At 41.2% G+C, this 22,555-nt stretch overlaps 4 protein-coding genes across 5 annotated transcripts in view; 2 read left to right on the top strand and 2 right to left on the bottom strand.

Moving 5' to 3' along the window:
- Positions 1–256: 256 nt before the first annotated feature.
- asb14a (ankyrin repeat and SOCS box containing 14a) lies at positions 257–7,798 on the bottom strand. Its single transcript, XM_031849704.1, has 11 exons — positions 7,033–7,798; positions 5,869–6,009; positions 5,002–5,054; positions 4,308–4,442; positions 4,040–4,198; positions 2,793–3,038; positions 2,087–2,258; positions 1,838–1,943; positions 1,349–1,528; positions 539–667; positions 257–394 (listed from the first exon to the last, which is right to left on the bottom strand). Exons 2-11 carry the CDS (start codon positions 5,991–5,993, stop codon positions 257–259), a joined length of 1,443 nt encoding a protein of 480 aa, XP_031705564.1. The 5' UTR covers positions 5,994–6,009; positions 7,033–7,798.
- Positions 7,799–7,889: 91 nt separating this feature from the next.
- On the bottom strand, positions 7,890–10,183 carry rps23 (ribosomal protein S23). Its single transcript, XM_031849602.1, has 4 exons — positions 10,101–10,183; positions 8,745–8,904; positions 8,222–8,342; positions 7,890–8,076 (listed from the first exon to the last, which is right to left on the bottom strand). The coding sequence occupies exons 1-4, from the start codon at positions 10,102–10,104 to the stop codon at positions 7,930–7,932; spliced, it is 432 nt and encodes a 143-aa protein (XP_031705462.1). The 5' UTR covers positions 10,105–10,183; the 3' UTR covers positions 7,890–7,929.
- Positions 10,184–10,203: 20 nt separating this feature from the next.
- atp6ap1la (ATPase H+ transporting accessory protein 1 like a) lies at positions 10,204–17,875 on the top strand. 2 transcript variants are annotated; one of them, XM_031849589.1, is made up of 9 exons: positions 10,204–10,234; positions 11,069–11,269; positions 14,163–14,185; positions 14,822–14,904; positions 15,323–15,400; positions 15,588–15,742; positions 15,870–15,920; positions 16,411–16,674; positions 16,940–17,097. In XM_031849589.1, the coding sequence occupies exons 2-9, from the start codon at positions 11,166–11,168 to the stop codon at positions 17,001–17,003; spliced, it is 822 nt and encodes a 273-aa protein (XP_031705449.1). In that variant the 5' UTR covers positions 10,204–10,234; positions 11,069–11,165; the 3' UTR covers positions 17,004–17,097. The 2 variants fall into 2 exon arrangements, with proteins under 2 accessions (XP_031705449.1, XP_031705440.1); XM_031849580.1 differs by having other exon boundaries at positions 10,205–10,234; positions 16,437–16,674; positions 16,940–17,875.
- A 257-nt stretch (positions 17,876–18,132) lies between these two features.
- The window catches only part of pde12 (phosphodiesterase 12), a 5,988-nt gene continuing 1,565 nt past the window's right edge, over positions 18,133–22,555 (top strand). The window contains exons 1-7 of the mRNA XM_031848429.1: positions 18,133–19,108; positions 19,533–19,960; positions 20,074–20,179; positions 20,840–20,984; positions 21,612–21,690; positions 21,831–21,953; positions 22,105–22,310. Coding sequence (XP_031704289.1) covers positions 18,534–19,108; positions 19,533–19,960; positions 20,074–20,179; positions 20,840–20,984; positions 21,612–21,690; positions 21,831–21,953; positions 22,105–22,310 — 1,662 coding nt within the window. The 5' untranslated portion in view covers positions 18,133–18,533. The remainder of the gene's footprint in view (positions 19,109–19,532; positions 19,961–20,073; positions 20,180–20,839; positions 20,985–21,611; positions 21,691–21,830; positions 21,954–22,104; positions 22,311–22,555) is intronic.

The raw sequence follows: 22,555 nt of genomic DNA, 5'->3' as shown, positions 1-22,555 counted from the left end.
TGGGTGAACTATTCCTTTGAATAGCTTTAGAGATCCTGTGACTTCTCTTTTAGCCAACAGCAGGTCAACATTTACACTTTTCCAACAGCTATGACAGGAAACCTCTCAACCTAAATATACCACAACATATGACCCTTTCTAGGACATTTAGGAAAATGAGATTTAAGAGTATTTTTTATATTAGCAAGGCAACTTTTTTCAGCTCCTAGTTTATGTTTCAGTTAGTTTAACACTGAGCGAGCTCTACTGATGAACTTTACGTTACCTTGGTGTCGTTGATCACGGAGTTGCTCCATCCCTCGTAGTCTTCAGGGATGTGGGAGCCGTTACCGTAGGGACAGTCGAAGCAACGCTCGACATCGTAACCATAGTTACATAGCATCCTGAGGACCACCTAACACACACACACACACAGCAGGCCAGATTCAACTCAAAAACAGCAACCAAAAGCTGACAACTGTACTTACAGTGTGAAGTAAAACTAATGTTTTTATAAAATGTTTTTTTAATAATAACAATAATAAGAGCAACGGTTTACCTCGTCTTTGAGAGCGTACTGCAGCGCTGACGGGAAGTGCGTTGTGTTTATTCTGCAGTAATAGTTGACGTTGGCTCCAAACCTCAGCAACAGGTTGATCAACTCATAGTTGCCCACACGCAGTGAAATCTTAAAGACACAGTCACTGGATCAGCAACAGAGGATTCTGCTCAGGGAGGTGATGGGCTGACAGGCCGACCAACAGCGTATACATCCGCCAAGTATCGATTAGTGAACAAATCAGTGTGAGGGTTAGTCAACTAAGAAGTTCTTTGGTTGAGGACATCCCTAATAGGCACAATGATACCAAACCTGGCAACCTCACTGTGATAACAACACTTCAGAAACCTGAACACGATCACTGCAACAACTGTTGTTTGTCAAAAGATAGTTCAAGCAAATAACTCCCCGTAAAACCACAAACTCTTCCGTTTATGTGCCGACTAATCAAAGGAGATACAATTAGTGAGCTTCATGGGTTAGTTGGCAGGTGTATTTGTTTTCACTGTAAACAGAGCTAGGCTAAAAGGTTCCCCCTGCTTCCAGTCTTTATGCTAAGCTAAGCTAACCACATCCTGACTTCAGCTCTGAACTTCAAACACAAACATGAGATCAATCTTCTCATCTCACTCTCAGAAAGAAAGTGCATTACTGTGTTTCCCAAACTGTTGAACAACTTCTTTGTATATGAAGTTTGAGGTTTTTAATCTTTGGTAGATAATATACACACACACACACACACACACACACACACACACGCACACACACACACACACACACACACACACACACACACACACACACGGGTACCTGCAGACATTTGACTGGGTCTTGGTTGGCCATGGCCCCGGCCTCCAGCAGCAGTTTGGCTGACGGCACGTCGTTATTTAAGACCGCGAAGAAGAGTGCCGACTTCCTCTCGTCGTCATAGCTGCGCCGAGCCCAGGGATGGAGCATGTAGTTGGGGTCGTAACCTGCGTCCAGCAAGGCCTGATGGGAGATGGGGAGGAGGGACATTCAGTTGTGTGTTTAACAGACAAATTCAGTAAAAGTACAAAAGTATCCTCACTAGATGCCACTAAATCCTACATATTGGTACTTTAAAGTAACAAAAGTAAAAGTACTTTTAATGCAGAATGTCATATTCCAAAATAATAATAATTATATTACTGTATTATAATTTTTGATGCTCTGAATATGAAAATGCTCAAGTAACGTACAAATGCCTATAACTTGTACTGAAGTACAGTAGTTGAGTAAATGTACTTAGTTACTTTCCACACACACACACACACCTACCTTGATGCAGTGTGGATGGCCTCCTGCAGCAGCAGAGTGTAGAGGACTTATCCCGATGTCGTTGACTTCTGCCTTAGAAGTGACTGGAATCAGCAGCTTTAGAGCTCTGAGACACACACACACACACACACACACACACACACACGCACGCACGCACACACCTCCATCTGATGATGTAGTTTACAACCACTTTACAGAATAAAACACAACAAATGACTCATGGAATAAGATGTAATATTTAACATTTACTGCAGGTGTCCTCGGTGTGCGACGCGGTGGATCGGCATGTGTCCCGTCTGTTTGGCCACGTTGGCGTCGGCGCCGTATTCCAGCAGCAGACTGATGACTTCTGGATCTCCTGACGAACACGCCTCGTACAAGATGGAGGCCTCGTCCTGCGCCTGGGACAGGACGTCCGCCCCTGCAGGATGGACAACAAGAGGGGATTGAGTTTAAAAAAAAAGAGAAAGTAAGTTAGCCACTTGATGACAGGACGAGATATTAAAGTATCAAAAGTGAAAGTACTGCTGTGGTGCATTAATCTAAGCAGCATTTAAGTTGGTTCGCTGGTTGAGGTGAAGCTAGTTAATACACTATATATATATATATATATATATATATATATCAATAAGTCATGTTTTTATCAACTGTTTATATGTTGTGTTTTTAAAATCTTAATCTGCAAATTAATCAGTAACTTTAACCATGAAATATATGTAGAGAAGTATAAAGTACCATATTTGCCACTGAAATGTTGTGGAGCTAAAGAATAAAGCAGCAAAATAAACACAAATATTCAAGTAAGCAAGTACTTCAGTAGCTGTACTTTTTGATATACTGCATAGATGTACTTAAGAACTGCAGGTAAAATAATAAGGCAGTGTTTGACAAGAAGCAGTAAAATGTTGAACTTTGAGGACTCTTGTTCCGCTCCCAGACGTCCCTGCTCTCTCACCTCTCCTCAGCAGCGTCTCCACCACCTCCAGGTGTCCGGCCTGAGCGGCCAGTGCCAGCGGCGTGAGGCCGTAGTCGCTCCGAGGGTCCGTCTGCGCTCCGGCCTCCAGCAGCAGCGTCAGCAGCGGCGTCTTACCCAGCCGCGAGGCCTCGTGGAGGGGACGGCGGCCGTGGCAGCCCGCCTGGTTCACCCGGGAGTCCCGCTGGAGCAGCAGCTTCATCAGGTCAGCGCGGTCTGAACGGATCGCTGCAGAAGGGAAGGAGTCAAACACGATGACGATGAAAAGAAGCACAATGTTGTGTTTTATTTTGTAAACAAACGTAAACAACATACAGTTTGTAGCCACCGTTTATTAGCGGTGGAAAGTAACTGAGTACGTTTACTCAAAGTACCGTACTTAAGCACAAATTTCACGTACTTGTTTTTGAGTATTGCGTATTTTCACACCACTTATACTTTTACTCTAATACAACGCAGAAGAAAATGTATTTTCTCCTCCACTACAGTTTTAGCTGCTAATTACTTTACAAATAAAATGTATTCATAAAAAACATGTGACGTGCTCATAAAACATGCTTTGTTATAAACTATACTACTATACTATCAATAAGTTGATTGGTAGAAAATTAAATGGCAACTATTTTGATGTCAGAAATATGTTAATCATTTAAATTAGATTTTTAATAACTTTGAAGTTTTAACTGTTGGTTGGACCAAACAAACATTTTGACGGTGTCAACAATCGATTGATTAATGGAGAAAATAATCAGCAGATTGATTCATAATGAAAATGAGCTCCACCTCAACCAACTATAACAGTAAAATCCTGCTTTTACATAAACCGTGAATAATAATAATCTAATGATATAATAATATAATGATATAATAGATAGTATAACAGTCGCAGGACATTCATCCTCAGAATGAGTACTTTACTTTGAATACTTTCAGAACAGTTTCCTGATTGTACTTACATACTTTTACTCAAATAACATTTTAGATGCAGAACTTTTACTTTTACTGAAGTAAAGGATCAGAGTACTTCCTCAGCCCGCTGCAGTTTGTTTCAGTTTAAATGAAGGAATTAATCAGAAGGACGGCAAATATGTTTAAACTGTGACAGAATGTCTGCAGCTTGTGTTTCGGTATTTATAATTATAGCAACAATTTATAGGACTTTTATGAAATAGTTTTTAGAGTTCAGCCCACACTGAGGGAAACAGGCAGTGAAGCGTTGGTCAGCCTACCTACGAGCAGCGCTGAGTCCTGGTCCTGGTCCTGACTGTCCGGCTGGGCTCCATGTTGAAGGAGGAAGGAGGCGTTTTCTATCAGACCTCCTTCTACCGCCAGGAGGAGAGGAGTCTCACCACGAAGAGTGCGACTCTCCACGGAGTCTGAGCCTGAAACTGGAGGACATGACGCTCCACTGTGTGATCTGGTAAAGCTTCTGTTTAATTGAGTTGGGTGTTTTGTTATTGTGAAGCTGTGCACAATCAGTATCAAGCAGATGCAAACCTTTGAATGTGAGCTCCAGGATGGTTTGGTTGCTCTGAGCTGCTGCTTCATGCAGAGGAGTCCAACCTCGGCTGTCTGTCTGTGAGAACTCGTCTCTCTGTCGGACGATGAGATCCTTTAAGAGCTTCTCGTTACCTGGAGGGACGGAGGGTCAGCAGCAGTAAATATGTCAACTTCTGTCCCTTTCTATATTATTAGGAGGTCGGAAATACTCTTTCCCTTTAAAATAAAAAATAACCCACTAAGAAAAAGAATAAACTAGATATTAAAGTCCAACTGAAATCACATTAGTTACTTTTTGAGTCAAAAATAATGTATTTTTTTGTTATTTATTGTTTTTTATTATTAAAATAAAGAAAAAATGTCTGTCAAATAAATGCAAATTTCAAGGGAGCCATCGTGACATTTTTTTTTAAATATAAAATGTTAATTTTCTGCTTCTTGTTTCAGAATCTTCAGAAGAGGAACACAGAATTAGTTATTTACAGAGCGTTTAAGCTGTAATGTCAGTGAAAAGCAGCCATCAGAAACTAAAAAAGTAAATAATTGAATCAACTTAACCACAACTAAATCCAGAAAATACATCATGAGTTCTAAGGATATCTTAAAATGTATACCTGACAGTTTAATTTGTATTATTTTATAGTAAACCACAACAAAAGCATTCACCTGGATACACGCCTTGTATCCTCACCTTGTCTTATAGCCGTGAAGATCGGGCTGCTGTGTGCACACTCCGGCCCGGAGCTGTGAGCAAAGAAGATGTTAAATTAAACACAAAGTAGAATTAACTTCTGTGAAACTGAAGAGGAAAAGTCCTCTGATCTGAAGAGCTTCACCTGCTGGGGATAATATTGGTTCAAAAAGTAACTGGAAAAGTAACGAACTATTCAGTGCAACTAATTACAACATTCAACATCTCCAGTTCTTACAGATTAAAGAAGCATTTCACCGCTGGAAAGTTGGGTTAGGGTCTTCTGACAAAACTCAGCTCATCTTAAAAACTGCCGAGAAATAATAATGTTAATTAAATAATTCAATGGAGTGTATAATGAATTGGTTACAAAATGAGTTTCCTTCACCTCCAGTCAGTTGATAAAAGGGATTCAAATATTTTTAATTTATTGTAAATTAAATTTCTAATCTAATTTCTAATCACGCCCATTTTTCTAAAAATGGGCGTGTGAAAGATAAATATAAGAATAATATAAATGACTTTAACAACTGGTTGGTGTTCAAAGAAAAACAATAAAAAGCTTTTCTTTTCATTATGAACTAATTTGTGGTTAAAGGGAAACGTATAAAGCTTTATATTTTATATTTATGCTCAATTTTTTCATCTTTTTAATGTCTTTTGTGTTAAAATTGTAGTTCTTTCGGTTCGTGGAAGAAACTCAAATTTACACAAAATTTGTTTCAGAATATAAACTTCAATAAACAAAAAGGGAAAATTGCAAATCCAGTAACAGGACAGTAAAGGAAAGAGCAGAACTTCCATCATGTAGGAGTTGATCATTTCACCAAAACAAACCAGGAAGATAGAGAGAGAAGGATTCATGACCTTGGTTTCTGAGCTTCCTTCTGTTTGTTGCTCTCGAGAAGACTTTGTTCGATCATGTACTGAGTCGCTGCGTCCTCGTCTTCATCCTCATCATCCTCCTGCAGCCCAAATCGCACAAACTCCATGATGAAGACGATGGCCCTGTTCAAAAAGGCATATTTCACTGAACTTGTGCGTGATCAGCAGGCCGGTGTTGGTTTAAATCCGATCCTTCTGCAGTACGTTATGAACCCGACATGTTGATAGGTGAGTGGACCCCTGAACGCTGAAACAGGACGTGATAGTCGGCATTAATCTGCTATGAAAGCCTCCACTCTTCTGGTTTCAGACTTTCCACCAGATTTCTGAACCAGGATGCAGGAATTTGTTCCCATTCAGCCACAAGAGCATCAGTAAACATGCAACACTGATCAGGTCTGGATCACAGTCAGTGATCATCTCAAAGGTGTTTGTGCAGACCAGTCAGGTTCTTACGCACCAAACTGGTTAAACCGTTTCACACAACCGCACAACTTTAAAAAACATCTTAAAACCGGATTGTTTCTCGTCTATTTCTGCTGTCAAATAGACTCTTCCTGATTTTGTGAATTCATATTCTGCCCACTTTATCCCCATTATATATACTGTATATATATATATATATATTCTGTGTATTCTGTTAAAGAAGAGATGCAGTATATAACCACTGTTTGTTTGGCCAAAATATAATTGCATGCTGTAAGATTTCCCAAAAGTACAGTAAATGTGGACACGAACGTTCAGTGCTAGAAAGTAAGAAGCCACAATAACATCTTACCAAACCTAAACCAAACGGTAGTTTCAACACGTCTGTGTTTCAGGTTCTAACAGTACTTATTAAGCTTGATGGTTATCCTACAGAGTACATTTGCTTATTTATGGTATTGAACAAAACTGACAAGTGTGAGTGAGTGAGTTACAGACAGGAGCACCATCAGTATATTTTAGTTAATAATCATAGTACATTATTTAAGAAGCTCACAGCTGTTATTTTTAATTTAGCAGTTAATTAACTGTAGTGCTGCAAACATCCCTTAGAATCATAGTAACTGATATTAATGGTGTTATACTGTCACACCCCGTTGTTTGTCTCTTTGGTTCTCTGGCTGTAGGTTTCTGTGCTGACAGACGTCACTGTTTCTTTACCTTGTGGGTTTGTGTTGAAGAGTCGTTTTGGTTTCCTCTACTCGGCTGTTCGAGTCCCTGCAGATTAAAAGAGGATCTGTTGTTGTTGTTGCTGTAGACGGCAGCAGGAGGAGGAGAGGTATCTGACCCGTGACTGAAACCAGAGCTTTATGTCTGCATGGGTTCTGTCAATGAATTCATGTTCCACAGTGTTTTAATAGTAAAGCACTGCAAATACACACGAGTTATACTCAAAATCAAATTCTTTGTCCTGGAATAGTGTCATCAAAGTGTCTCAATTCTGCAGGGAAAGACTCTGGAGGTTCGTGTGAGCTCTCGACCTCTATGATTCAGCCGTTTGGTTGCAGCACTCAGGCTGAGGGGGGATCTGACACCTGTTACTATATTTACCGCCAGAAGAGTTTATGAAGTGAACTGATTAGCAGATATTCAGTGTGACACTGCAGGGCAGATCATGATTACACTGAGCAGTATATTTGATTCACCCGACAACTACTTTTCAGATTAAATTGTTTTGTCCATGAAGAGTCCCAGGTGATGTTAGAGGTGGAGCCAGAGACATTTGGCATTTTTGCTTTAGAAAAAGTATTTCATTTATAATCAAAGTAGTTCATTAATTACTGTATATATTAATCGTTAAAGTATAATATTAAAGGTCTTAAAACTTGCTTTTGAAACCCCCCAGCTAGGGCCACAGGGCCCCGATCACAGGGTTGGTGGTTTGATCCCCGGCTCGTCCCGTCTACACTTTTAAAAAGATCTTTGCTACAATCCGTACTAGTGTAAACATTTCATGCTTTTTAAGTCTTGTAAAAGTAACATTTGTGACCAATAATTAAAACACGAAACAACCAGACTGTAATTGAAAATGTTTATTGTATTTTCTGCCTCAACTGTTTATGACCTTGGTCTCTCCTTCTTGCCTTTGTACAGAGCCAGCAGAGACACGTTGGCCACCTTGACCACCTTAAAACGAACGCCAGGAATGTCACCAACGGCGTGACCTTTACGTCCGAATCCTGCCACCAGAACCTCATCGTTCTCCTGCAGGGGAGGAGAGAGGAGCAAGGGTGGTCAGTAAAATAAGAAACACGCATCTACATGTAGATTTGGGAAAAAGTGAGCAGATTAAATTAGCTGAACCTGGAATACAATTAGTATACACTTAGTATAATGGGCAGGTATTTACCTCGATGAAGTTGAGGCAACCATCGTTGGGGACGAAGGCGGTGATCTTCTTGCCGTTCTTGATGAGCTGAACTCTCACACACTTCCTGATGGCAGAGTTGGGCTGCTTAGCCTCAACACCGCTGCAGACGGAGAAAAAAACACTTTAACAAACTTAAACTTAACATGAAAACAGTTCAAATTACCTTAAAGACTAGTAAAAGACTCAATGCAATACTTCACAGAAATAACATAACTATGACTTTCCAGTAGGTATGATGAGGGAAAGACTGACGTTTCCCTGGTGACATTGACAACAGAGAACAACTTTGTCAGCACCCCCGGGTCACTTGAGTTGTTAACATCCAATGTCACTGTTTGAATCAAGCTCTCTGGTTAAGATGCTTTTGAATGGACCACTGAGGGGTCGACTTTGTCTAAGTGGCAAAAATCAAAAGTCTAAAACGACGAGCTGTCCATGACCCGTGTTTTGTTATCAGCCATCACTCCATCTTTTATGGTTCAGCAGGTCTCTTGGTACTCACACTTTCTCAAGAACGATGCCCTTGGCGTGGGAGGCTCCTCCGAAGGGGTTAGCCTTGAGGGCCGTGCCCAGATGGGCTTTCTTGTACTGTTTATCATGCCATTTCTGCTCACGGCGGTGGTTACGGAGCTTCCTGGCTGTGCGCAGACCACGACACTTTCCTGGGAGACAAAGACAAATAATGTTAGAGCCAATGCAGCCTTGTAGACATTCAACAAAGCATTCTTCCCATATATTTGAAATGCTTAAATGTCTCCAAACCACACACTGCTGCAGTAGAACAGAGAATGTATCCTACAACAATTATGCAACTGAAAACAATGTTTTCCTTTTCTGTTGGTCACACATTTTATCTTAAATATACAGGGTTAAAAGTGAGTGAGCATCACCACCACTATGCTATGAACAACTTCTGACTTGTAACATCAAGTGTGATTGGGTGATACAGCAACCACATCATTGTCAACTGCCTCCATTAATCCGATTTCATACACATGTAAATGAGAAACATGATTGCTTAAATCTCAAACTACATTTAATTGTATTGAAACTCTAAGACCTGGGATGTCATTAGGTAGCCTCTGAAGCGCAAGGTAAGTGTTTTCACATCAGTCAAAATACTGACACAAAAATAAATGCTTAAATTTGTGATTTTCTATAAATGTTACAACAAATACAGCATCATTGCGTGGGCTGACAGCATATTTCAAAAAAACAATCAGATCTATATCAAGCCTGAATTCACACCAACTACAAAACAATTGAAGATGTAAGATAATCTAATAATTTGTGTGGAACTATCTACAGTTAGCTTTACACCCACTGCGGTTTAATACATTTGTCTTTACTGTTCACCAATAGTGAGCAAACATGAACATTATAAATCACATGAATGCCGTCTAGGGGTTTAACAGCGGTATTTCCCCAAAGAACCTGCCGCAATTGTGACAACCGTACAGAGACAAGCTAACGAAGCTTTTGGACATTAGCTGCGAGCGGTGTTAGCATGATGCTAACCGAGATTACCAACACTCAGTCTGAAGCGTAATACATGATCGCATAGGACATCAAGTTATTTAGCTGTTTAGTTACATACTGTAATTATTAACAATTTATGGTGTAAACGGGACGTATGCTACGCTAGCCATGCTAACACGCAGCTCGGATGTGCTATGGCCGCTCCACGTTGCGGGAAGAGAGAACCGTAAAAACGGTCCGTGTTTAAGTAATCGTTGGAGTTTTTTCCAGCGCAAACGCATCGAAAACAGTTTGTAAGATATTCATAAACGACATAGACGTGAAAAATGTCAGCAGTGAACAGAATAATTGAATATTTAGGGTGAAGTTAAGGCCGTACCCATGATTGCAGAAGCGAGCCTGGGATCGAAAGGAAGGACCCAAGATGCACCGCGGCAAAATGTCTAGTCTGAGGACCCCGGCTGGGAGTGGCTACAGAAGACGCCTGACTAAAATGATTACTCGAAGGTTAAGGTATGCATCCATTGGTAAAACGATGACGATTCGTTGTACGATGACGATTCATTGTATGCTTTTATTTTTGATACAGAACAAATCATTTGAATACTTTTATTCTGATGACTTCTATAGACATACATTTAGATTTCTATAGGTTAGTCCAAACGTTTCAGCTTTTTAACATTATTTGAGACTTTTTTTTTACCTGCAATATGTGAATTTAGTGTTGTATTTTATATAACTTATGTGAATCATTTGTTTTGCTTTATTCTTAGTTTTGTATAAGAAGTATAAAATAGCACACAATGCAGGTACAAGTACTTACATACCGCACTTGAGGAAATATATTAGTTACATTCCACCACTGGTCTTGGTCTTGTTTCCCTGCAGCAACAAATAGTTTAATTGTTCAACCACAGTAATATTCAGACCAGCAGTCCTTCTCTTTATTCTCAATTATCCATCAACACTCTTGCAGAATGTGAACAAACTGCAAACTAAATGAGTCACAACTTAATATTTGTTTATTCTTTGCTTGTGCAGTATCCTACTTTATAAAAGAGGTAGTAGAATAATACAATCAATTGTTAAATTAATGAGAAGCCAGCCATGATTGTATTCCATGTCTGAAAAATTGCAGATTCAAGGCAATTTCACTTCTCAGGTGTATCTTCAATACGTTGTTCTGTCTGCACACTCGTCATTGTGATGCCCTGTAATCCCCTGAAATTAAATGTATTTTGAGCTGAAGTGAAAATGAGAAAATGTGGTGAAACCAGGGGGCGGGGCTCTCTCGACCCCTTTCATGCCTGTGCTCTGCCCTGATTGGCTGATTCATCCGTTTGTCAGGGGGGTTTAAAGACGGTGGGCTGATTAAAGTAGATTACTAGGGGAGAGACGGAGGAGAGAGTGTGTGTGCTGGCATCCCTCTCTGAACACCACCACGATGGCTTCACCATGGAAACACTGCTGCATCCTCCTCCTCTTCCTCTCTCTCCTTCTCCTGCATCCAAAACCATCAACCTGCCTCGACCGACAAACTGCTAACGGGTAAGTGAAGCAGAGACAAGAGATTATGTTTTACCTTGATGCTTCTTGATTTTGACCTCTCGTAATGCTCTAATCTTTCACACTTGACACAGTCAGCTCAAAGATTACTGATGCGTTGTGACTGTGAGTCCCACCAGGACCTAGTTTCATTGTGTTTATTTCTTTAAAGGTGCATTTTTATTTGGTTATTTGGGGACAGAAGAACAATCTGAAAAACCCAACATTGGACATATTATCATCTAGTGATGGTAAACAGTTATTTCACATGCAGCAGACTCAGAGCAACATGATCATCCTGCTGGAGTTTTGTTTCTGTACCTGATGAATCCAAATACTCACTCTCCTTTTAGCTGTTTTTTGGTACCAACTCCTGGCATAAATATAAGCACCCTGCTAAATGCTCCACTATGTTCACCAGCTAATCTCTAATTTTGTGTGTCTGCTGTTTGGCTCTGAGCAGTCAGAGGACAGTGGGTTTATCCGATGATGCTAATTTGAGACTGAAATAAACAGTAAATGTGGCTGAAAAGATGAAAAAATAGCAACAACCTCTGTGTATCTGCAGAGTTGGTGAGAATTCTCTGTAGGCTTGTCCCTAAATTAGAGCTAAAATAATGAATATTGGACTCAAATGCATACCAACCAGTATCCCAGCATGCAGTTATGTGGCCGCACGTCTGGCTTTCATGCAGGCGTTTGTGTGTTCTGTTGCAAACCTGAATTCTTATTTTTATTAACCGTGGCCGTGTTTTAGTTATCTTCTAAGCATGCCACAACCATTTATTTGCCAGAGCCATGATCTTTCCCAAACCATAACTTCGTAGCAGAAAGCGAGAATTGTACAAACGTTGGCATTGGACCCGAAAAAAGAAATCTGTCTGCATAATCCAGGCTTTTGCAGAGTCATTCGATATCAGCGTTGTTTAAGGGGAACAAAACTGTCTCTCTGTGTCTGCTGGAGAAAGGCAGCTGTTTGTAGATTGTCATTTGTTATAGTCGGCAGCTGCTGATTGTAAAAGGAGGGAGAAGCTGCAAAATCTCCTTTTGGCTGCAGAGCCACCGCATCCTTTGTGTGTAGGTCTGTGTGTGTGTGTGTGTGTGTGTGTGTGTGTGTGTGTGTGTGTGTGTCTGTGTGTGTGTGTGTGTGTGTGTGTGTGGTGCTAGGCGTGATTGTATGATGATATAATCAATGCAATCCCACAATCCACAGTCCGGCTCTGACGAAACAAGAGGAGCTAAACCTTTTTTTTGGCTGCAAGTGAGTCGGGAGGATTTGTCTTCTCTATGCCTCTTGTTCTAATCAAAGCACATTTATAATACATTCAGTATGTGCTGAGACAAATGTTTTATTCTGCATATACTGAGAGGCACAACGTCCGTGGACAGAGGGGGAGTGTGCACGTGGCTCATTCATATCAGACTATTTTGTATTTCATCAGGCTACTTTATTATTACGTTATTGAATTGGTGTGTGATCAATACAGTTCTTATATTGTCTAATTACACAGGCTGTTGTAACCAAATGGGCACAGAAAGTATTATTTTGGTTTAAATGTGAGAGTACGAATTCAGTTACCTTTTCTATTGAAGGTGCTAAATTCCATATTCAGAGCGTATCTATGAAAACAGAGTGAGGGGTTGCCTCCACACGGCTCTCAACATGGCGACGGGCTGTCACAACAACAGATTGTTACTACACGATTATCAAAACAAAAGAAAATCACGATAACAATGTTATCATAATATTATATCATAATAGACAATTTAAAAAGTAATGCTATCAGTCAGATTCATCTTTAACTTTTATCATTTATGACAAAATAATAATATATTTGTTATTTATTTTCTGTTCTATTGGTAAATTAATTACACTCAAAATATGGATGTAGGGAGGTGGAGAGAGAGTCTGTAACCATAATACTGTATAAGATCAGAGTGGGTCCTCCCAGCAACAGAACTTCTCTGTTCCAGACTGATCACTCTGTCTGGTCTCTTAAACTCTAATCCACCAGGTAGACGACTGGGTCACTAGACTAACGAGATGCATTCTGGGTAGTCAAAACCTCACAGGATCATCTGGTGATCATCTTCCCTCGCTCCTCTGTTTCTAAACCTCATTTTAACATTTGTCATGATGTTACCTTATATTTTCTATAATTTGACAAGCAACCATCAGTAGTTCTCAACAATTATTTATTTGGCTTATAACCAAATATATATATCTTGTAACTGGACGTTTCTTTTTGTTTTTGTTTCTTTTCTGTTATTAGACACTATCATTATAGTGTATTACTGTTTATTTAAAGAAGAATCTTTAATCTGAGTTAGACAACTTTATTTATGTGCAAGGTTCTTTTAACATGTCAACATTGTTTATGTTTTCCCATAATAACATATCAACATATTTGGATTTAGCCATATTTCTTGTCACATTGGCCAACTGTCAAATGATAATGAGTCAGAATTAGATTTTAATTGTGTGATTGTAAATTTATTTCAAAAATTGCTAATATTGACCGTATTTCTTTACAACTGATAAAAATGCAAATAAATACAATCTAGAATATAAAAAATAATAAATGAAAACAAATCTCACTACTTATTAATTAGAAGAAGAAATGAAAAAAGTGAGAAATAAAAAGAAAAGAAGATATTTATTCATTCATATTTAAACAATATCTCAAACACACCCTCAGAACTGACAGATATTTAGTGTCAGATGTGATCATTTATTAAATATGTGACCTGAATAAAAACAGAAAGGAATGTTGATCAATGAAAGAGAGAATCAAATCAATTAAAACAGGAAGCTGTGTTAAATTAAAAGTGGGAAAAGTAAAAAAATGACAAACATTTATTTATTTATTGATCTTCCTGACACTTTTGTTCACAGTGCTGCTGTCTCTCCAGACCATGGTGAGTATCATTTATCTATATCTATATCTATATCTATCTTTAGAAACATCCCCACACCTTAAATACTAAATATTAATAATATTTATAATTCATTGTGTTTTGATAATCTACTACCTTCCCATAAAGCCCTCTGATGGATTGTTTGGTAGTTGCTCCTTATGCTCATAGTTGGGAAATAATGTATAACAATCAATGAATCATTCGTGTGTATCGATCCAATAGAAAACTACTCAAAACAACACCAACAACGGAAGATTACAAGAACCCAACAGTCATGTTGCATATTCTTTCAGTACTGTAATTTCAGTACTTAATATATAAAGTATACATTTACCCAACTAGCTAAATTAACCTACATTTTTAAAAATAACTACAGAAGCCTTCACAGAAGTAGAAGTACCAGCAAATCAGCAGGACTCCAAAAATGTTATTACTGTAACTGCTGTTGTCAGAGGCAACCTAGTGTCTCCAAAATGTAAACTTTTCAGAAAACTACAAACAAAAGTCTTTGTTTATATATATATATATATATATAGGTTTTTAGATATGTTTATTTGCCCAAGGGGCTTCTAAGTATATATTATATGTGGTTTAATTCATAAAATGAGGGAATCTATCCTGTTATTGTCTCTCCAGATGAAGAGATGGCACATAGTGATGGAGGGATGTGGACGGAGGAGCGTTTGATGTCTGCAGACCAACCGTTCAGACAACTGCAGGTAAACTGTGAGAAGAGGAGAGCAGAACAGTGTTTTACTCAAGTAGAAGTATTGATACTAATTAGAGGTAAAAAGAAACAAATGGTGGTGGTAAAATACAGCAATGCATTCAAAACTGTGTGTTAGTAAAAGTGAGCAAGAGTCAGCGAGGACACTCAAAGAGAGTTTCACTGCTGAGAAAGAAATCATCTGATTTTCATTCCTTAAGAGCAGTTGAAGGAAAGGAATTAAGGAAGGAAGTATAGCAGGAGAGGAGCAAACACGGTATGAGGATTAGAGGTTAGTATGGGGATGCAGGTTTTTATTTTAATATACAAATACAATCAGATTGGAATCATGAGCTCTCTGTCAGTCAGCTGTGTTTCAATCAAGAACTGTAGGACAAGTATTTTCTCTCTCTGTTTCTCTCTCTTTCAAGCCTTCTCAGTCTCCAGATGTGTCTCGGAGGAAGATACTTCAGACGCCAGGAGTTGCAGTTCCCTTCCCTCCCCTCAAGGTGGGGTTGTCTTCAGATGATTTACCAGCTAAACACTGTAGAGACACTGATGGCTGAGAAAATATTAAAACATCTCTCACAACACACAGTCAATACTGTTGTCCCCGTCCACCAGGTGTTGTCCAGTAATACTGTTGTCCCCGTCCACCAGGTGTTGTCCAGTAATACTGTTGTCCCCGTCTACCAGGTGTTGTCCGATGGGGAGCCGTGCCTCCTGTTCCAGGCCAGGAAGCTGTCTCTCCGCTATGAGAAGCAGAAGCAGCTGGACCTGACAGAGAGAGCCTTTTCTCCTCAGAAACCTGTCGACACCAGCCAGTCTGTCTGCCGCCAGGACAAGGCCACGTACGTACACCTGTCTGTCTGAGTGACCCGACTGTCTACCTGTCTGTCTGATTTACACAAACCTTTAAAAGCATCAGAAAACATAAATGATTTTTCTGATGTCTGTCTGTCTGTCTGTCTTCACCAGGCTGATTATGAGGTTTGGAGATGTGGAGGATTTGAGAGGCCTGTCCATCAGGTCAGTCATACAACATGTCTGACAATCACGCATAAAAACATAACTTCATATAATGTTCATCAAGACAAATATGCGATCAAATGTTATGTAAAAGAGGCGGTCACACTGATAAGACAGATCTAACTTCTTAATGTTACTCACCAAAACACATTTTGGACCTAACAAATCTGTTGACTGCATTTCCTTCCTCATAAAACATTTGCAAAGCCAGTTTTATTTTTAAACCATTTAAGACCTCCATTGTTTAAATTCATGTTAGCTTGCAGTTTTCTTCTTTGTTGGTGTGTTGTATTTCTTAGTGCATCACCACCTCCTGTAGATCAGTGGAATAATGCGAGACCATTGGCACAAAGGAAAAAGGGATCCTACTCATATCAAAACTGCTCACAGCGCTACTAGAGTTAAAAAGCTCCACATGGTACCTTTTAAGGCTTAAAGGTCTACAGCCATGCAAGCAGCTGAAACGTTTACTGTAAAATTTGGACTGAAGGTCTCCTGTCGTGCCTCGGTTGTCAGACTGCAGCTGTCCAACACCTTCTACGAGTCTTCGGGTCAGTGGTGGTTCTCGGTGGACAGCGTGTCTCTGCTCTACAACACCTCTGAGGAGGCCGTGTTCAACGCCAGCGACGTGTACGCTCCGGCCTCCTCCTCCTACCACTGCCTCCACGTCAGCAGCCTGCAGCGCTACAGCGCCCTGCTGCTGCCCAGCACCGACCACGCCCGCCGCTGGAGCGTCACCTTCACCAACTTCCAGGTACCTGTCCAGGTTATTGCAGGTTTAAACAAAATTGACTGAAGCTTGGGGTAGTTTTATTTATTTATTTGCATGGAAATAGTTATTTTCCAGTACCACATGACACTGATATAATATCTGCATTGAATGTTTGTTTGGATTTGAACTATGCTTACACACCCTGAATCCTAAGAGGATTTATTTCACTGTATGCTGACGATAAACTTGAATTCTGAACCGTCACACTATGAATTTGATCTTCAAAATGTCCCTGTCTCCTCGTCAGATCCAGGCGTTCAACGTCACCTCCGGTACATTTTCTCCTGCGACCGTCTGCGCCACCTTCATGACGCCGGCCATCCTGATGGGCCTCATCACTTCCCTCATCCTGCTGCTGGTCCTGGCCTACGCCCTGCACATGGTCGTCCACCTGAAACACATCGAGCACGACGACGAACACAAGGCCGACGTCTACTTCCCCCAAAGCCCCGAACAGCCCGAACACTGCTGTCTGGAAAATGACGCTGAGAAAAATATACTGTAGAGTAGCCAAGGGGATGATTAGACACTTCAAAAAGAGACACTGACTGATGCTGACAACTGACACCAAACCTCTAGTGGGACACGTCAAGCTCTGGATTAGATTTTTTAAATGTACATTTCTAGTGTTTTTTTTAATATTCCTTTTAGTGAATTTCTGCATTTGTCTTTATAAAAAAATTAATAAAATATCAATAAAAATGCATGTTTTGTTTTATCTATATTTTTTGTTGTGGCAATTTTGTGAACCCACTCTGACAATGAGGTACGACACAAAATCTCTTGTGGGGTACACAAACAAAAGAGGTTAGTTTGTAATATGCACCCCGATGGGAATCTGTTCTCTCTCTTTAAACCGTGTCTTGGTCCTCCTCCTTTGGTTGATGTTGCTTCTTTCAGTTAGTATCTTGCATGATTTTATTCTGAAAGCAAAGGTCAGCATCTTCTGATGACGTCCAACAACAACAACAATGCCTTAGTTAAGGCAATCAGGCCAAAATTAATTCAGTCAAAGGTTACATTGTACAGGATTCAGCATGATCAAACACAGGGGACCTTAACATGATTACATAAATATGACTTCACTCACAGCTAGTACAAAATAGAAACGGCCGAATAAACTCTGTTGTTGTGAAAAGAAGCATTTATGAAACATTCATAATATTGAGCTCAGCTTTTATTATGTACTATATTGTCTGCATTTATGCATAAGCATATTTATTTAAGAATATCAAGATTAAAAGTATGTTAAAAGTCACATGCAAAGTAAGAATAAGAGAAAATAAAGCATGACTACTTATATAATATATGTATAGAATATAAATAAAAGTTAAAAAGATGGATGTAGAATTAATATGCGTGTTAAAATTATGTTACGTTGAATAGTATGTCTTGTGGGTAGCAGTAATGTTTCATAGAAGTGAAGCTACTGCTCCATACTCCACTCCACTAGGTGGTGGTAATGCGCCTTTAAACTGGTCAACCACCAGTAAACACCAACGAAGAAGATGATGTTTCATAGAAGAAGAAGACGACTGGCATTGACTTGATGGGAGTATTTACAGATACCAACTCGTGTGAATATAATAAACTCAACGTTATTTAAAGCAGAGGTTTATTCGTTTTGAATTCAATTCTCTACTTTTGCCGGTTTCTTCTTCGGGTGAGCATGTTAGCGTAGCTAACTGTATAGTAGTTCCACCACCAGGTGACGTCAGGAAGGTGACATATATAAATAGGGAACCACGCGACTTACCGATAACGTTACAGGCGTAGTTTAACGATTATAGCTAGTGTGGGTTTTTTGCCTTTAGTGTCCTCTTCCTGCCGTCGCGGACTTCATGTTGAACCACCTATCCGCTGCCCTCGCACTGCTCCCTCGCCGCCTCCTGCTCCCCTCCTCACCGAGGAGCCTCACTCTGACCAGCCTCCTCGGCAGGATGGAGATGGACCACACCGCCGCGGTGAGGTGTCTCCCCGGTGAGCCCAAACTCACCATCTCCTTCCGCCTGGTCGACGGCAGCCACAAGAACATGCTGCGGGACCAGGACGAGCCGCTGGGCAAGGTCCTGGTCCGGATCTCCAACGGCCTCGCAAAGGGCCAAGGTAAGAAGTCGAAGAAGAAGAGGAACAACAACAAGGGACCGCAGCCGGAGCCCACCGTGGTGAAGCTGTACCACGAGGGTGAAGAGGTGTCCGACACGGTGCTGAACTATGAGGCGTGGCGGGACGGATCCGTGCTGCACGTGGGAGACGTTGAATACTTGATCCGGAGGAACGCTCCCACGTTCGTCTCCGCGGAGCTCCCGGTGGCCCTGCTGGCCGGGTTCCCCGTCTGCCCCAACCTGGAGGTCGAGTTTGGGAACCTGCAGGACTGCGAGTTCACGTGGTATAAAGAAAATACCCCGAACGCAAGGTAATTAATTACAGTGTAAAAACATACAGTGGCGTTTTTATATGTAAAAAAAATAAGGTGGGACACCAACCACGAAAGATTGGCCAGGTCTTGTGAGAGAGAGAGAGAGAGAGAGAGAGAGAGAGAGAGAGAGAGAAACAAAACAAAACAAAACAAACACAAGCCACTGAGGCCACAACGAAGTGCACAGACAATGCATGTCCCAAATCTTTATTACCCATCCTCGACCAAGTACCATCTCCACCAAAAAGCAGACATGGAAAAAAAGAACACGTTAAACCCAAATATCCATATGGGCAGGAATCCTGTCATGTTTACTCTAACGTAGGAGTCGGTTTGACAAAGACACACATTTAGCTTGTGATTTGGGCTGCATAAAGAGAAGAAGGTTTTTAAAAAGTCATTTTTCTCTTTCTTGTCACAGCCCTGAAGCTGCCGAAGAACTTCCACGTCAGGATGGCAGCTGGACCGAGGTAGGATGTGGGAGAGTCCACGTCCCGTCCAATCAGGACATCGGCTTCAGGCTCAAGCTGCTCTGCACGCCAAAAGATGGAGGACGCAGTGGCCCAGCCAAGGAGCTGGTCTCTGTGGGGGCCGTAGAGGCCGGACCAGGCGTGTGCACGTTCGACAACCGCCACGCGTACACCGTCAGAGAGGCGGAGTGGCCGGCAGTGAGGGTGGTGACATACAACATCCTGGCCGACGTCTACGCTCAGACAGAACTCTCCAAGACGGTGCTTTACCCGTACTGCGCGCCCTACGCCCTGCAGCTGGACTACAGGCAGAACCTGATCAAGAAGGAGCTGGCCGGATACAATGCTGACATCGTCTGTCTGCAGGAGGTCGACAAGGGTAATTATGGCGGGAAATTACTCGTTGCTTAAGAACTTTGTCTCCATATTTTCTGTCATCGGGTGGATGTGCACGTCTGCTCTCTGACTTTCTTCGTGTCCTCCGGACTCTAGGGGTGTTTTCAGACAGTCTGACTCCAGCTCTGGATGCCTTCGGTCTGGATGGTGTTTTTAGGATCAAAGAGAAGCAGCATGAAGGACTGGCCACTTTCTACCGCAGGTCAGGTCTGCCAGCAGCCACAGTCTGAAGAAAATGTTGCAGCCACATATGATGCACATGGGCACAGGCTGTCATTTAAAATGTTTAGATAGCTGTCCAACAGTACATGTGAGTGTTAGTGCTATAAGTAAACTCAAATACTCCACTGTTCTGAGTATGAAAGACGTGTTGCAACATTTACACTTTCTTTTAAATTCACAAACAATGAATGAAATAACAGCAAAATAGTGGATATTAAACTCTGTAATCCAGCTGGTGGCTGTATAACGCCAAATGTTAGCTTTTAGACATTTTATAAATTAATTAATTTCCTTTTCTACTCCTCAATTAACTGGACTGATCGTGTCTACTGCTGCAGGTCTAACGTGTTGTTTGTCAGGTGTAGAACTCGTGTTATAGTTACTGAACAGTTCCCCCTGGTGGACAATCCACAGTCTGACAGTAAAGGTCGGGTTTTGTTTGATCGGAACAAGTTAATTTCACGTTGGATATCAAAAGTGTTTATTGTTGTTCAAAGCTGATTATCTCGCAGGTCAAACCCTCCACTGCTGTGATCACGCCTCTCTTTCCTCTCACAACCCAGGATGTATTGCAACCACCGTGTTTAGTTGATAATATATAAGTCAGGTTATAACCATAAAATAATTTTGTCTTGTTTAGGTCAAAGTTTCAGCTGCTGAGTCAGCATGACATCGTGCTGAGCGAGGCTCTGACCTCTGACCCCATCCATTCGACGCTGCTGGAGAGCGTTTCTGCTAACAGCGCTCTGAAGCGCAAGATACTGCAGAGGTCCACCGCCATGCAGGTACTGCTGTTCACCCGCTGTACTAACTCAGAACGACACAAATTTTTGCCTTCTTGTGACATTTAATGAGCTAATAAGTTCATCAAAAGAATAATAGACAAAAATAATAACAACAAAAATAATCACGGTTTACACAGACTGTATGTAAGAAGTTTTTTAGCGGTGTTAAAATTAACTTTCATGAAGTGAAAACACACCGTGAAATGATTTAAGTTCTAAAACGAAAACACGGACAACCCCCAGACCAGACAACGTTGTGGTAGTAAGCCCCGCCCTAAAGCATCCCCTGCTTTATGGTCTGTGTGACTCTAAATGGACCATAATTTACAAAATGAACATCATGCTGTATTGAAGAAGACTTGAAACTAGAGATTGAGACCATAAACTCATGTTTACAATGTTTACTGAGGTAATAAATCAAGAGAGAAGTAGAGTCATTTTCTCATAGACAACCAGAGGAGTCGCCCCCTGATGGACATTGGAGAGAATGCAGGTTTAAGACACTTCCGCATTGGCTTCACTTTTCAGACCTGGAGGTAACAGTGTTTACTACACTGGTGACACACTTTGGTCGGCTTTGTGAATCTGCGTTGTGACTCTTGTGTTTCCCGACTCGTTTCTCTGCAGGTCAGTGTGCTCGAGGACCTGAAGAAACCAGGCAGGAAGCTCTGCGTGGCCAATACTCACCTGTACTGGCACCCGAAAGGTAGAGCGCCTCATTCCTCTGTGAACACACCTGAGTCACTGATGTCAGAGAGCAGAGGGACGACTTGTACCCTTTAATCTGTGCAAGGACACATTTCTAAACGACTGAATTAATATCTTTTTTTTTTTTTTTTTTTGAAGGAGGGAATGTTCGTTTGGTCCAGATGGGCGTGGCTCTGCGACACCTGAGTCACGTGATCAACGAGGTCGCACCTGGAGCCCCTCTGCTCTTTTGTGGTGACTTTAACTCCTCCCCTAACTCAGGTAACCCGAACTCAAGCCCACAGCAGCACCTGTCTCCACCAGTATTCACTTTGCCTTAACTTCAGTTGAGGCTCATACGACTGTTGACAATATTCGACTTGATGCATTCTGTATTTGAGTCATTTGTTCGTCTTCCTCTTCCTGTCTGCAGGTGTGTTCCAGCTGCTCAGTGAGACAGCGGTTCCTCTGCAGCATGCAGACTGGAGCAGCTCTGGTCCGGAGGAGTCCTGCAGGATGGAGCTGCTCTCTACTTTTCCCCCTCTGCTGAGCGCCTGCAGCCAGCCGGCCTACACCAACTACGTGGGAGGATTTCACGGCTGCCTGGACTACATCTTCATACAGCCGGACAGCATGCAGGTACTGATACTGATACTGATACTAGTACTGATACTGGTACTGATGCTGCTAGTACTGGTGTAGTGGTAATTTGGTCTGAAAAAAATCAATCTTCAATCAAAGGGCCATTGATGCACCATGGGTAAGTGTTTTACGCAGGCAAAAGAGTTCATCGTCCATGTGATATTTCTGTGGTTCCCATGATTTATTTAGCAAAAAGTCTCTCTGTCTCTCTGTGTGTGTGTGTGTGTGTGTGTGTGTGTGTG

This window comes from Anarrhichthys ocellatus, unplaced genomic scaffold, assembly GCF_004355925.1.
Source record: "Anarrhichthys ocellatus isolate YVR2014 unplaced genomic scaffold, GSC_Weel_1.0 scaffold1, whole genome shotgun sequence".
Lineage (NCBI taxonomy): Eukaryota > Metazoa > Chordata > Actinopteri > Perciformes > Anarhichadidae > Anarrhichthys > Anarrhichthys ocellatus.
Note: the sequence above shows the minus strand (reverse complement) of the source record. Positions and strands in the feature narration are given on the sequence as shown.

Excerpts from the sequence above, each read along its gene's own strand:
- asb14a (XM_031849704.1), bottom strand. The coding sequence starts at position 5,993 with ATGGAGTTTGTGCGATTTGGGCTGCAGGAGGATGATGAGGATGAAGAC. Across the intron at positions 2,259-2,792 it reads GGAGACGCTGCTGAGGAGAG|GGGCGGACGTCCTGTCCCAG; the intron begins GTGAGAGAGCAG and ends TCCATCCTGCAG. Across the intron at positions 395-538 it reads AGTACGCTCTCAAAGACGAG|GTGGTCCTCAGGATGCTATG; the intron begins GTAAACCGTTGC and ends TGTGTGTGTTAG.
- rps23 (XM_031849602.1), bottom strand. Across the intron at positions 8,343-8,744 it reads GGCATCGTTCTTGAGAAAGT|CGGTGTTGAGGCTAAGCAGC; the intron begins GTGAGTACCAAG and ends CTCCGTCTGCAG. Across the intron at positions 8,077-8,221 it reads GTTGCCTCAACTTCATCGAG|GAGAACGATGAGGTTCTGGT; the intron begins GTAAATACCTGC and ends CCTCCCCTGCAG.
- atp6ap1la (XM_031849580.1), top strand. The coding sequence starts at position 11,166 with ATGGCTTCACCATGGAAACACTGCTGCATCCTCCTCCTCTTCCTCTCT. Across the intron at positions 15,743-15,869 it reads TGCCGCCAGGACAAGGCCAC|GCTGATTATGAGGTTTGGAG; the intron begins GTACGTACACCT and ends TGTCTTCACCAG. Across the intron at positions 16,675-16,939 it reads TCACCTTCACCAACTTCCAG|ATCCAGGCGTTCAACGTCAC; the intron begins GTACCTGTCCAG and ends TCTCCTCGTCAG.